The sequence below is a fragment of the Dicentrarchus labrax genome, unplaced genomic scaffold, assembly GCF_905237075.1.
Source record: "Dicentrarchus labrax unplaced genomic scaffold, dlabrax2021, whole genome shotgun sequence".
Taxonomy (NCBI): Eukaryota; Metazoa; Chordata; class Actinopteri; family Moronidae; genus Dicentrarchus; species Dicentrarchus labrax.
The window spans coordinates 1,109,320-1,124,822 of record NW_026136711.1 but is presented as its reverse complement, the minus strand read 5'-3'; the positions used below and the strand labels follow the sequence as shown (position 1 = coordinate 1,124,822).

The window sequence follows — 15,503 nt, the reverse complement described above, 5'->3', positions numbered from 1 at the left end:
CTCTTAAGTTGTCTCAATCAAACCAAAATCAATCCTCCGCTAATCTTTGTCATCACTATCATCCGTTTATCAATAACAACGAGCGACATCTTGGGGATACATTCATCTTTGCTTCCAAATTATCACAGAGCTCAAATCAATATTCTAAGTAATCAATGCAAATTATCTGTATGCAGCGTGTGTGAAGACAGATGGAGCTGAGAGAGTGTTTTCACAGCGGAGCCTTTTTAATGGGCAGAGCTTTCAAACTGAATTGTCCAACTAGTCATTCAATAGCAGAATAATTTAGTACAAAAAGGACAGCAGTGCGACCGTTCCAGTGAGTCCAGAGACTGTAGACGGGTTGCCAGGCAGCAAGCCGCCGTCTGTGGAGGTAAAACCTCTTGTGGACTTCAGACACATTGATTTATCAATTCAAGGCTAAGTGGGAGCAGTAGAAAAAGTGACAGTGATCAAAAACCTCATCCATAAACATCAGTCAGGTTCGGAGCGGGGAATATGACAGGCGGAAAAAACTCCCAAAAGAAACAGGAAGAAAATCAGATACATGAATGAGGAATTGTTCTTTTTTTTTATCGTACCAGTTGGTTTTATTATGACAATGCACACTTGAAAAGCAAAAAAAAAAAAAAAAAAAGCCTTGGCATCCTGCAAAAAAAACCAACAATATTATGAGTCACTCGCTTGAGCCTGCATGGACCAGCCGCTGAGCGGACTGTGCCTTACATTATTATTGCAAAGGGTCACTTTCAGTTGAAACTCATTAGCAAACATAAGGACGTAAAAATAAAATTTGTGATTACATTAAAATATCGGTCATTCCGTCTTTGTATAGTGGGAGATACATTTCGATATGCAAACACACACGATAAAATAAAACACTTGAAATATGTGACCCATGACAAACAAAACAGAAAGTGTACATAATTGAATCATAATCTAGGCTAAGATTTTACAAATCACAGAAGGCTAATCATTAATCGTGTTTTCTTTTAATAATCAAACAATTTGAGGCTGTATCAAAAACTTTGTAAAAAAATTAGAAGGAGATTTTTCATTGAGAATTTGTCAGTGAGCTAATTACTGGAAATTCAAGGTTCTTTCTTCCTTTCCGAAACCTCTGTGACCTCTAAAATGTGAATTATCTGTACAATCCCAGCTGGGAGAGTCTCCATGGCACACACACACAGTTTCTCCTCAGAGCAGAACTGCCTCATTACATAAAAAAATAATTATTCCTGCTCCAAAATAAACCGGAGGGGTCCTTTTTCCTGTTGGCGTACATGTTGGGATGTGTGTAGAAAAGTGTTTTTACCATTACTGTAGTTTTGTTAACCTGAAGTCGCAAAATTGCGCGGACTGAAATCTGCATAAAAGTATATACTTTGCATCCAAATCCACACTAAACTCACATAATGTCTTTTATAATAAAAACAGTAGTTCATGTTTTCTCACTTTAACCTCATCCAGTTCCACCTTACTGAGCCTGTTGTCTGCAGAGGGGATGACGGCAACTGAGAGGAAGGTGGATTTATTGTATCTAATGGACTGTAAGTGATACCAGAATAAAACAGGAATAAAGAGCTCCTGCGAGTTATTTTAGCGAGGCAGTCTTCCCGCTTTCTTCCACCACCAAAAAAATATAACACAATCTATCAGAACATCTTCCAGATATACAGTGAATTTTAAAACCAATGAAACAAACAAATTATTTATTATTTCATCTCTAAATCTTTTTTTTAGGCTACCTTGTTATTCTCATCTTTACTAGACATTGTGAATAAGGATAGAAACAGACAACTAGTGTTAAAAGGCAAACCGTATTGAATCTGAATAAACACTCATTCACACACACACGCTTCGGCCTCCCGTCCTCTTGTGTCGTCTGCAGGGGCGATCGAAGATAGGTTTTTTTCATATTCAGAGAATCTCGCTCTCCTTATTAAAAACACGAGTTGATGGCAGTTCACTGTCTTCTCGTATTATTTAAAAGCAAGACAAAAGAAGAGTTGTTAGGCAAAATGATTCAGTCCAGGAAAAATAAAAAGAATAATAACCTCGGGGTAATGATGAAAAAAGAAAATAAAAGCCAGTATTTTAACTCAACAGAGGGGAAAAAATGAAATGCTGGGAAGGGAGAACGCGTCTCCCAATCGTCGCTTCTGACCAACTGGTCGATCCGAGAGCCAATGTGACGAGAATTTGTTTGTCTTAGGCCACTTTAGTAGCTGGGCTACCACTAAAACAGTAGTCCCTCCCAGCTGTTTCAACCAATCATCCCATCTGTCGACTGTAAAAACCCCACCCGACTCATTACTCCCCCTCCCAAACCAAAGTCCCCTGTAGCTGTTTTGTACTTTAGCACCTCTTGTCATCTCTCCCTGTAAATGTCCAGACAGACAAACACCAGAATGGAAACCGTCACAGTTCCTCAGGCATCCTCTCCCTCCACCCTACGAGGGGAGGGTTAAACAAGTCTTAGGGCGGCACGTAAGGAGGTGGAGATCTGTAGGGAGTCATGTTCTTGGGACGGGAACCCTTGCCCTCCATGGGAGTGGTGAAGGGAGGTGGCGGCTGGTAGGGAGGCGCGTTGGGGTCCTCGTCCCGCAGAGCTGTGTACTCCCCCAGCAGCTCCTGGTTGAGGGGAGTGGTCTCTGGCGTGGCCATGTTGGGGTACTCCGGGGGTGGAAGTGGGGGCTTCTCTTCCTGCAGAATCAAGGGCATACTGGAGGATGGAGGCGGCTTAGAGTCATCAAGTTCATCGGCAAAGATAATCGGCACACCTTTTTTGATGAATGTGGCCTGGTCCTCGATGGTCAGCTTGCCCTTTCGTTTCTTCCTGTAGCAGATCATTGCAATGATACCCGCTATCAACAAGATGGCTGCCACCACCACGGCGGGAATTACTGTGTGGAGATAGACATCATCGGTGCTCTGCCGGCCTGTTCCCAGAGCTGGAGTGACAGCTGGAGGTTCTGCTATATCAATCTCTCCTGGTGGGATGAAGGAATATGTTCTGCAGCTTGCCCTTCCCTTGACCATGACGTCCAGTGGTCTGAATTCAGGCTCCATAGAGTACCTGAAGGTCTGCGAGGGTTTTCCGTCCGCACTGGCGAGCGTCCTGCTCATGGCTGCGAGCTGTTCTTTTGGACACGGGTGCTGCGGGAGGCTGGTGTTTGTCCACTCCACCACAATGGAGCCTTTGCTGATATTCCTTAGACTGACTGTACTGCTGTTGCGGTCCCCCAGCACATATGCCAGTTTCTTTACCAGGAGGATCTTTTTGTGGATATCATTTGTAATTGAACGTGGCTCACCATCGAATCGGGCCGTAAAGATCACAGGGGTCTTGTCATTCATGGGCCAGCGGTTAACACGGACCTCAAAAGCATCAATTGCATTCAGGCCACCTTTGTCAGTTGCCTGCATGAAGTATTCGTGTTTTCCAATGTGTTGGACATCAGGAAGGCCATAGAGAAGTTGGCTGGTAGTGTTGAACTGGATCCAGGAACCCTCTCCAACCACTTCATTGTGGTTCTGTCTCAAAGTTAGACGCAGCTTGTCTGTTGTGCCATCCTCTTTATCAAAGAATGTATCGGATGGGATCTTAACCTCGAAATAGGTGCCCACCAATGCATTGACCTGGTCTATGGGGTTACGCAACACAGGCTTCTCGTTGTATGGATCCGGGATAATACCAGGTGACGGTGTGGTGCGCCTGGATGGCTTGGCTGTGGAGGTCTTTGGCTCTCTGGGCCCCGGTGTGGTTTTGACTCTCTTAGGTTTCCTGGTAGTAATTCTGGTAGGTGTGGATGGTGTGGCAGTGGCCTCCACATAAATATGCCTGGTCATGGTTGGCTGGATAGAAATGGTGCTGGTGGTCTCCATTACCTTTGTTGGCTGAGGAGGTCCCGGGGTTGGGGTGTGGGCAGTGGGGTCACGGACTCTGATTGTAGGCTTGCCCGGAAGGGGAACGGGGCCTCTTACTGGTGGAGCAGAACTTTCGGTTGGTGCAGCAATAGAGGGAGAGGAGAGGGTTGGGATAATCCGCACTGGAGGCTCCACTACAGTTGTGGGAGGAAGCACTGCCAGAACGGGTGTTGGAGTGTTGCCTAATTGCCGCCTCACCCGTTTAGGGACATGGGGTTTCTTGTTGGCAATGTGCCATCCCACCACAGGGTAGCCCAGCTTGGCTGACATTGTGCCTTCCTTTGCAGGACCCTGGACACTGTTGATATTTGGGACTGTGCTCTGCTCCAGCGAGCAGCCGAGCTTCCAGGACAACAGAGCTCCATTCTCCACCACCTGGGGAGCAGATTGAGAATTATTAATTTAATTCTCTAACAAGTATTTATTTATCCAGAAAACTCATTAGCACTCATTCTCATTCATCATTTACTCGCTTGCACACCCTTGCTCACCTTCTTTGCGTTCCCCGGCCCAGCCATGAATGCAGACATGTCGAACAGCCTGTTATTGACCACCGGCAGTATCTTCATGTGCTGGAGCCCCACCCCAGAGAAGCTCCTCATGTTGTCCAGGAGCTCCACCCTCTGTCCTGAGCTCATCTTGGTCAAATCTGCGTCCAGGATCACCGTCAGCACCGTGACCGGCTCCTCATTGCCACACATGAACGGCTGCACGTCATCTTCCGTGGAGGCTTGGTTGGATGCGAGCTGGGCTGACTCCGCATCCAGATGATCTTCAGGGTGAACCTCAATGGAAAACACCTCTGAGGAAGAGGAGGCTTTTGTGTGATTGGAGATGGATACGGAAATATAATGGACACCTTTATCCTCCTCCAAAGGTAGACCCTGTAGGATTCTGTTGCTGGCATCCCAGTGCAGCCAGGCAGGGAGGGAATCCTTACCCATCTCTGTGATCTGGAAGACAAACACAAAAACAGGAAGTGAGTTGACCAATGTTTCAATATATGTAAAGAGAGAAAACAGAGTAAAGAAAAAAGCTCTCAGCAGTAGAACATTTAGTAAGTTATGGTTGCTCCTGATATAGATAATTTACTGGACAGTTTGCTGGAAAAAAATATTGATGAGACAGAGAAAAATTCAGCAAACCTTTTTGTCCAGCACACAACAATTCTATGAATACAGATTTAAGTGCTTTTATTTTGTAAAAGCTTGTATTTGTCATGTTCTTGTCTTTGAATATGTTGTCTAAATTTAACTGCCATTGATGCAACCTGTACTCAAAAAATAAAGCGTTTGGGTATGAGCTAAAAACGACATGAACAGGATTAACTGCCGTGGCTATTCAACGCATACAGACACTGAAAAGCTCTGAATTGTAATTTAAACCCGACTAAAAATTAAAATAACTCTGCCAATTATACAACCGGGGGACGTCCCCGTGGCAGGAGGCTGATGGAGAGAAATGGATCATGGGGGAATGACAATGCATCCACCACACATAAATCCCAAAACAAGAACAAATGCATCCTGTGCTCCCAGGCCCCTACAAGTTAATTCTGCGGCTAATAAATCCTGGTTGATAAATTATGTAGAGGCAGCTCTCCCTAGACACATCATTAATGCTCTAACCAGCACGCAGGCAGCGCCGGGGGAAAACGCACGCACACGCAAACACACTCAGGAAAGCACACGCCGGGAAACGCACTTTCTCAAGCATGCAGAGGTGCACAGAAATGGACAACAAGGCCACAGACAGACACGGAAAGCTGTATATGTTTTCCCTCAGACATACAGTGCACACGTCAACCTTGCCAAGAGCTGGGCTTTTAACAATTATACCCTCATGGACAATTTCTTTAAAAACCTTCCCCCAGTGGACAAGCCTTTACACCTCATCAAGCCAATGCCCTTTTTCCCAGAAATACTTGGATATTGTTCTTTTTCCAGAAGCACAGGAAAAGCTATTCCAACAGTTATATTTATGCCCTGCTGCCTTTTCTTTTTGTCTTTTGCCTCCTTTTCTCATATTCAGTTTCCTCTTTCTTCTTTTGACACCTCGCCCCCCCTCCCTCGGTATCCCTGCTCTCCTCTTTTCTGCTGTCATTATTTCAAAATGTCATTATCAAAATCTGACAGGCCTTTTCACTGGGAGATAAAAAAGCTCATTTCTGAGGTGGCGATGCAGGAAGATGTCACGATTCTTGGCCAAGAATGTAAATTCCAGTTACCGCAGGAAACACAGATATTATTTAGATAATTGTAGGTTGCAGCAATGTTACAACTGACAGTTTAGGTCCACAACATCAATCTTTTCCATTTTCTTTCCAATAGGAAAGAATGTCCACTGCTGGCAACAGAGACACCCAAAATATCATTGAAAGCGATGACTGCATATAAAAGGAAATCAAAGAAACAAAAATACTTGTGTGTCTTTAAATGTAGGTTCCTTGAGCAATGTTTGCTTTCATTTGTCACAAAAGAGCTCTGCAGCCTCAAAACTTAAAACCAATCGCCTCCTGACATGGCATTGCAAATTAAATCACAAAGAGACGATGGAGGACAAGTGAGTTGCCAGGGAAGTTAATCTCATCGTGACTGTCGTAATTGCTCCAAAAATGACTGAATTGTGTCCCAAAAGGACGAGGATGATCGCTTCCTTATCTGCTGCCAATTAAATTTGGAGGTGAAAAACTGGTGAAATTTAATTGAATTCTTTTTGATAATTTGGTCAGAAAAGGTGAAAATATCAAAAGCTCACTACAAAAAAAACCATGCATCATGTTATGATATTTGGCTCATATGGAGCAACGTCTGAACAGGGTTGTGTATCAGCAGGAATCAATACTATACATATCACAATACAGGGGTTACAATTCAATATCACTGTAAGCAAGGTTGGATCTGCATCGGGATCACATCCCTTTGAGCTTTTTATCGATGCTGGTGTGTTTTTCAGTGACGTCAAACTCATACACTACTTTCATTCAGTTTAGATGACATCATTCTGACTCAAAAATCTTATCAATCCCCATCTCTACATCCAATATCACCACCTTCACTTTACATTTACAACACTGCTATCTAGCGGTTGGAGTTTAACCACAAAAATCGATCTACAGTGTTTTTTGAAAATATCCCAAAACAATATATTGTAATTTTTAAAATATTTTCTTACACCTCTACTTCTGAATGATGGGATGGACAAAAACAAACTGAATCTCTCCACATAAACAACTACTCAACAACACAGACGCACAGCAGTCGTACTGGAAAGCTTCCCCATGTGACGGGTTTGTGTATCTCTGCCTCTGGAAGTTCTGACGGCTCCTTCAAAAGCAATGTTCTCTAAAGCCAATGTCCCTGCCTCAGTAAGCGTTAAAACAAAAACACAATAGTGCCTTTAAAACTCCAACATGAACCCAGCAGAGAGCTTGTAGTTTACTGCCTTCCTAAAAGAACATGAAAAATACATCAAATCCCCCAAAATGTCAAGAAAAATATTTCATATCTTTTCCTGGCACAAGGCTTCAGCGCAAGAGAGCTTGATGTTTGGCCCTAAAGGTTATCGTGTGCTCTCACAGACTCCTCTAGCCTCCCTTTCCCTCCCATACAGCACACACCACTGGCAAGGTTACCACCTAAGCCCTTCTGAAACAGCCAGGGAAAACCCTGCGTTTTGGAAGATTTATTTGGAGAAACACAGCAGGGCCAGGCAACAAGAATGAAGGAGACTAAACTATTTTCTGGGAAGCTGTAAAGGTGGTGGCAAGGGCAACTTAAGACACAGAAATAATGTATAGAAGCAGCAATCAAAGTTAATTTACTCGGGGCATTTACGGAGCAGTATGATGACTTTTCAAAGTGCTGCCTCTTTCGAGGACAACATTGAAATCACGTCTAATTACACGTTCTCACCCCAAGTTGTCAAATACCTATGCTGCTTGGTAACGTTCCTCTGTGTCTCAGATAGAAGGAGCACAAGGTACCACAAGGGTTTCAGAAGTGGAGCGTCTTCTACAATCAGATAGACGCTTCAGAGTATCGCAAGGTTTTGGCAACAAAAGTACTTGTTTAGGTTTAGGACAAGATCATGATTTGGGCTAAAATAAGTATGACTGTATGTTACGTTATATAACTTAAAAGTCTTAATTTTTGGTTTCACACGGGACATGAACTCCAGTCTCCTGGGTCTCTTCCATTTTCAATGTTTTAAAAAGCTCCTTTCATGTTACAAAGTGATTCGCTGTAGCTCCAGTTTGTCTCACTAAGGAGAAGAATTGGGGGAGAAAGCAATGTTTCAGGTAAGTTGTGTCCTTGAAATAAAGAGCTGTGTGTTTGTTAGCGGCCATTCTCGCTGCCATTCAAGCAACTACTTTGCATTTGCAGACAATCAGAGACTTCAGCGGCTACATATCGTGAAGTTTAGGCAACAAAACTACTTGGTTAGGTTTTGGAAAAGATGCTGATTTGGGTTTGAATAAGTACGTTACGTGAGGTTAGGGGATGCCATTACTGTCTGTTATCTGATTGGACATGAACTCCAGTGAAAGCCTTGTTTGTTTGACCCGTCCATCCAATCCCAATCACCAGTTTACACTGACTTTGTCACTCTTTATGGGTTACATTGGAGCTAGACGGGGTACCTTCTGCGTCTGTATGAGAAGCCAAAGGGCAGGACACAACATCGGTATTTGACGCCCTGGAAATGAGATCTTCTGCTTATTAACCTCCAGAAAGTTCCCAACCCTGTCCAGTTCTGAGTAACACGGCCCTTTGAGGAGCTACACAATAACTTTAAGCACCATGTACAATCAATGTTAACGTTGATGGCAGTAAAAACCCAAGCTACGAAGAGATAAGAGCCTTTTTGGGTGAGTTAAAGAGTGAATCACTGACATATGTAAAGATGTCTGAGCACGGCTGTCACCCCCAGTGCAAGCATCCGTTTTACCCCCCCTCGACTTAAAAGACTGTTAATTAAAACAAAATGATAATCTCATCAAAGTTAGCGGTTGTTTGATCATTTTTCTCATTTTTCCTCACACACACACACACGTCAGCCCTAAAAGCCGGCGTGACTATCAGCGCTATAAGCTACAGTGATGGGGACTGTGGTGGAACGGACTATTTGAAGTCTGTATGAACGACAGGCATGAAACACTGCGAGACGTTATCGCATATCAGCGGCATCATCCTTATTTCTCCCTGTGTCGCTGGCGTCCCTCGGTCTCCTCAGCTGTTTGTCTTTACAGCCGCTGCCGTTCGGAGGGACACAGCACGGCGCCTTTAGGTATTTAAACATCGTACTGTTTACATTTATGTGAGAGCTATAGTTATTGGTTATAAAAAGGTTATAAAAAACAATGAATTGTAAGAATTTAAACTACCCAGAAATCTATAAAGTGCTGCTACAACATTAAAATGCTGCTTGCACAATAATGATGATGATACTTCCAAACTTGTACTTGAACATACAAACAGTCTCAGTTTAACACCGATGGCTCTATTTGATCAACATAAACAAACAATAGCATTAGTTATTGTCTGCTAAACATAATCTTTAGGTTCTGCAGCGATTTGTTTGGCTTTTGCACAATTCATCGTTCTTAAGTCCCCTTTGGCTCTGTGCTCCAGTAACAGTTGAGCAAGCCTTTCCTTCCTGTACATGTGCTCGGTTAATCTATGTTAAAAGGCAACCACGGTTTGAAGATGGTTAAAAGAACAAAAAGTGACATACACAGTCACATCTTAAGTTCGCTAAAGTTAGCAAAAGTTTACTAATTAGCTAACTAAAGTTTGTTGAAAATTAGCTTGCTCTTAAACATAGCATTTTCTTAAAATTAGTGTCGCTGCCTGAGCCGTACCTCCTGCCCGAGCTGGCTAGTTAGCTACTGTTTTGCTATTGGTCTGTAGCAAAAGGCTAGCTAACTAGCCAACAACGCTTCAACATAGCTTAGCCTAGCATGTAGCATATCTAAGTATAGGAAAGGAGAAAGTTGACCGAGACTTATCCGTTATTGGAAAAACCCCCAAATATCCCTTTAATCTTATCTTAAATCAGATATTTCCTGAAGCAGCTGCTAATCTTTAGATGAATCAACCAGGACACTTCTTGGGCGCGCTCCAACTCGTTCATCTAACGCCGTCTGTGCAGAAAATGAATTGGACTTTTATTTCTGGAACCCCAAAAGTACTAAAAAATGATTCTCATTTGCTTCGCTATATGGTTCAGGATCACAGCCAAACCCATACAAACCACATACATCAACACCTTCAGCTGCATTCATCACAGGGAGAGCAGCACCACACCTTTATTATCCACAGAGAGTGAAAGACAGTCAGATAGACGGATATATTGACAAAGACGGAGAGGCGGGATGGAGAGAAAGAAAGAGAGAGGTCGAGCAGGATGAATGAGAGAGAGAAACAGAGATATTACGAGGAGGCGTTGAGTCTCTTAGCGTTCGGGGGGAAGAAAGCGGCTCATTGTTGCGGCGAGAGGAGAACGCAGAGAAAGGAGGCCATTGTTACCGGGGACCCGGTTGACAGCTCCACAGATAAGCCTCATAGTTTGGAGGAGGTGAGGAAGGAGGAGGAGGATGTGATATGATGACTTGGGGTGAAGTGAAACTGGTGAGGGGAAGGGAGGAAGGTGAGCGTGGAGGTAAGAGAGGAGGAGGAGTAAGTAAAGAGAGGAGGGACAAGGAAGGAGGAAGTGAGAGATAATGTGAAAGAGGGGAGCAGTGGAGCGAGACGAGAGCAACTCACTGTAAAATAAATCTGTACGTTTATGGTTGTTTTTCTTATTTAGTTTACAGATTATTTTTAAATACATGGAAATATTAATAAAAGTACAAAAAATGTACCTGTCTAATGTAAAATAATGTAATTTTTTCACAAGATTCACAAGATTAAAATATATTTGCAAATAAAGTATTTTTGTAGATATTTAATGTTTAATTCAAGTTTAATACTGTTAGTACATTTTTAAAATTATGTAAAATTAGTGACAGTTAACACAAACGAATGAAGAAATGTTTAACTGTCCAGTTGTTATCAGTGTAAACAGCAATAATTACTGTAATCTCACAGATAATGACTTTTATTACAGTTCTATAACTTTTAACATTCACATTAAAATAATAACAATCCAATAATAACAGCACTCTGCTGTAAATGTAAGTCTGATTATTATATTATAGCAGAGTTCACCTGGATTTATAGATCATTGTTTTTACAGTGTAAATATCTTCGATTAAACATTAAAAACCACAAAAATACACCAGATTTTATGTAAAATTAAAGCTAAAAAGAGGGCAGATAGAAAGCAGAGAGGGCGTAGAGGGAATTGCTGGCATATTCAAGTGTTTCCAGTGGAAAGTATGAGGCGAGGAGGAGGAGGAGGGACGGATGGATGGATGGAAGAGCTATAGAACGAGAGGCCGAGGGTGAGGAAGGGGAGGGTTTTGGGTGGCCAACAGGCAGGCGGATGTTTACGAGGGGAAATCCATCTTACAGCCCATTTTCTACCGTTAAAAATTCATTTGTGGTCCAGGTCCACAGCAGGCACATTCACACTCTTCAGCACTGCAATCGAGGAAAGGGGAATTATACGAGCGGCGAAGGCTACAGCTCTGAAACGTCGGCGCGTTCATGTGAAAGACAACAGCCGTGTTTTAAAATGAGTTCTGGATGAGAACAACAGTGGAGAGTTAAAGGGTCAGTACCAATCAGGCAGCAACACTGATGTTAACAAAACACTAGCTCACTAGCAATCTTTAGTTAGCTAGTTTAGCTCACTTCAGATGTGACTATATATATATTTTACTTTTATCTTTTTATTGGTGGGACGTACAGACAATTAGCTTTCAGATGCAACTAGCTGGGTAGCGAGTGTTTTGTTGTTACTCTGCAGCAAAACGTCAACAAACTTGTCTTTTCAACATAGATTAGCCTAGCACGTAGCATATCTAAAAACAGGAAAGGTTGACCGACTGTTATTGGAGCCCATACCAAAAAGGGGCGGGGCTTATGAAGGGTCAATTGTCTGAAATATTAGTTTTAGATATTATTTCTTTGATAGAAAACCGCTTACAACAAGGTATGTGGATTATCCACAATGCATTGCTTCTGGAAAGATAAAGCAAGTGTAGAAATGTTAGTGTAGTTTGGGTGAAAGCACCCTTTAATGCAGCAACAGGAGCTCACATGTTGAATATAATCTAAACAAAAGTTCACCTTCAGTAAGAAAGTCTGCCGTGCAGCTGTTATATATCACCTACACTGTAAAGCATAATTTAATTATCCTCCACCATAAAACCTACAATGCATATCCCAGAGCTCTGCACGCCTTCCGGTCCAAAATAAAAGCCCAACGCTGGAACCTGAGTTATGAGATTTTCACTGGATAGTAATAAACGAATGAGTGGAAATACATATTCCCACAGATGAAATACGTTCCAGGAAAAACATACACCCTGTCTATTAATAGGAGCTATTGTAGGACGCTGCAATGTCAGACATCCACAGGAACCGGTTGCATGAGGGATTGAAACGTGATTCAAATGTTAAATAAAAAGAGAAAGTTTTGGAGAAAACTACAATCGTGTACGTGTGTGTGCGCGCATTAATTCACACACGCCGAACCACAAATACAGCCCTATTATATAGTAATTAAAGTATAATGATGGAGAGGGCTCTTAGCTATAAAACCTGTGCTAAAGTACGCGTTCTCCTACACACACACACACACACACACACACACTCACACACACTGTGGTGTTGCCAAAGCCTGCAGCAGAACTCATAAAGCTCTCCCTCATTCACTCCCTGTGTCTCTCTGCCTCTCACTCTCTCTCTCTTGCTTGCAGATTACAACAATGGGAGCCAACAGAAGCTGACCATTGTTTGATTCCAGCTGTGTGGGTGAGAGATTGAGAGAGAGGAGAGAAAGATGTAGCCTGAGTGGTGTGTGTGTGTGTGTGTGTGTGTGTGTGTGTGTGTGCACTTGTAAACCTAACAAACAGTGGACTGACCCGTACTTAAAGCCTATATGAAGTCCAGCAGCTGTAGTGGATCCATTAGCGGACTCTGTCGGACTGAATGCTTCTACTGCTGACAGAAGACAGTCTGACCACAGGGAATAAAGTACTACAGTGTTTCTTTAGCCAGTCAAGTAACAGCTAACAAGCTAACAGAGCGTGTCTGCAGCCCGGACATCGAGCTCCTCGCCGTCGGACCTCGTCCCTGTGGTCTGCCACGGGAACTTTCCAGTGTTGTCGCCATCACTGTCTATATTCCTCACAGTGGTCTTCATCATCACCATCACTGTTTATATTCCTCGCAGTGGTCTTCATCATCATCATCACTGTTTACATTTATGATGTCCTATTTATTCTCCTGTACAGCACTTTGGTCAACTTTGGTTGTTTTTAAAGTGCTTAACAAATAAAGTTGGATCGGATTGGCTAACAGCATCTAACATTACTGTTAGCGTCAGTTAGCTTCTTTAAATCCATCTGGAAACTCCATAAATGACCTCGGTACCGCTGTCATCAAACTGTCCTCTGTCTCAGAGGTTGTGTTCACTGGGAGGCTGCTAACGGCAGCTACATTAGCAGTTACCTAACAGCTGGTAGCTGATGTTAGCTGACTGCTAACTAATGAATCTTTGCTCATTGTCGCTAAAAGTTGAAGATTGATTAACGGCTGAATGTCAGTTAGTTTGTGCTCATTTTGATATAAAAATACAGACTGTTTTTGTGAACTTTGTCTTACATTTACTGAAATACAAGGTCCCCTTTTGGTTGGTGTAGACTAACAGTCCACTGTTGGTAATAAAGGAGTGTATGTGTGTGCAACAGCAACAGAGAAATACTGAGTGTGAATGTGTGAAGACAATGGTTGTAGAAGTGTGTGTGTGTGTGTGTTTTGTTATGACAAGGACAACTGGAAGGCGAGTGAGGAGGCGAGCGTGCAGCTTGCCGCCTGTGCAGCAGTCGTCTGAGGAGGAGCAGCTTATAACACAACGCTAGCTCGCTGCCCGCCGCGCCACGCTGGACAGCGGCAGCTAAAACATACAGCAGAGTGTAAACAAAGTCCCACTGAGACAGATGTGTGTGTGAAACAGAGAGAGAGGGCACAGATACTGACACTATACGCTATATATACATATGTGTGTGTGTGTGTGTGTGTGTGTGTGTGTTATCTCCGCCTCAGCGTGTGGCTCGTTTTTTCCGCAGACTCTCAGCTTCGGCTCTGACTAATGCTGCAGCCCCACCAGAATTACTCACTATCATCAGCACACACACACTAACTCACACACACACACACACACACACACTAACTCACACACACACACACACACACACACACCGCCCTCCCTCCACACTACTCACACACACACACACACCACACACCAACACACTAACTTACACACACTAACTCACACACACACACACACACACACACACAAACACACACACACACACACACACACACACACACTCACACACACACACACACACACACACACACACACACAAACAAACACACACAAACACACAAACACACACACAAACACAAACACAAAAAAAAAAAAAAAAAAAAAAAAACACCCCCCCACACACACACTCAGTAGAAAACCTTGACCACATTTTTAACTGTTGAGGAGAATCTGAACCACCTTTGTTTTCTTTGCTCCGTGCACACAAACACAGTTTAATTTCCACAGAATAAAGTTCAGAGTGACCGAAGCTGCAGCACAAAATGTGTTTTTATGTGATTTTATTTCTGCTTTCTTCTCTCAACTTTCTGTGTAACGGCCAACGCTCTTCCTCTGCATGCTGCACATAATCCGTCTCATTATTCCAACCCTCGTTTTCTTGATTAAAGGCGCTGTAAGCGGCGTTTGGGCACCACCTCTCTGTGTGCACTGTAAAACCGTAATATACAGTTAATATAAATTAAAACCCAAATAATATTTAGTTTATAGTCAGTAGAAAATATTTTTAAAAAATTCTCAATTAATTGATTAGTTTCACTCAAAACGATGTATCTATCGTTGGTTCAATAGTATTGACTAATCTACTCTATATAACTGATGGCTGTTGGAGCTTTCTAACACATACAGCAACTTTAAATATTTGACCTGTAAACACTGGGAAGTCCAAGGTGACGCCTTTAAGTGACTAATTTAGTCCAAAACCAGAAATATTTGACTTATTGTCTCAAAAAACTAAGAAAATCTCAAATCTTCAGAACTGAGTGAATAATGTTTGTATTTTAATTGCTTAAAAAATGACTTGAAACTCTGAATTAATCCAATTTAAAGCCCCTACAGGGAACCTTCATTGTGTGTTGATTCTGGCGGCCTCTGTGGACAAAACAGTAGTGCGTCCACCGCCTCGTTTCATTGATTTCAAGGGGAATCCATTAAGAATAATAACTACATATAAACAGCCAATCTCCCCTCTGATGGTTGTGTGAGGCATTAACCCATTAATCTCCATATTCGACTGTAATTACTCAGTAAACGTCCACACTGTTCTCTTGTCTCAGCAGCTTTCTGACACA

The 15,503-nt window shown here is 42.7% G+C and overlaps 1 protein-coding gene across 1 annotated transcript in view; it reads right to left on the bottom strand.

Annotated features, from left to right (window-relative positions):
* Nucleotides 1-208: 208 nt before the first annotated feature.
* The window catches only part of dag1 (dystroglycan 1), a 53,863-nt gene continuing 38,568 nt past the window's right edge, over nt 209-15,503 (bottom strand). Inside the window, 2 exon segments of the mRNA XM_051415320.1 lie at nt 209-4,305; nt 4,422-4,883. Coding sequence (XP_051271280.1) covers nt 2,479-4,305; nt 4,422-4,883 — 2,289 coding nt within the window. The 3' untranslated portion in view covers nt 209-2,478.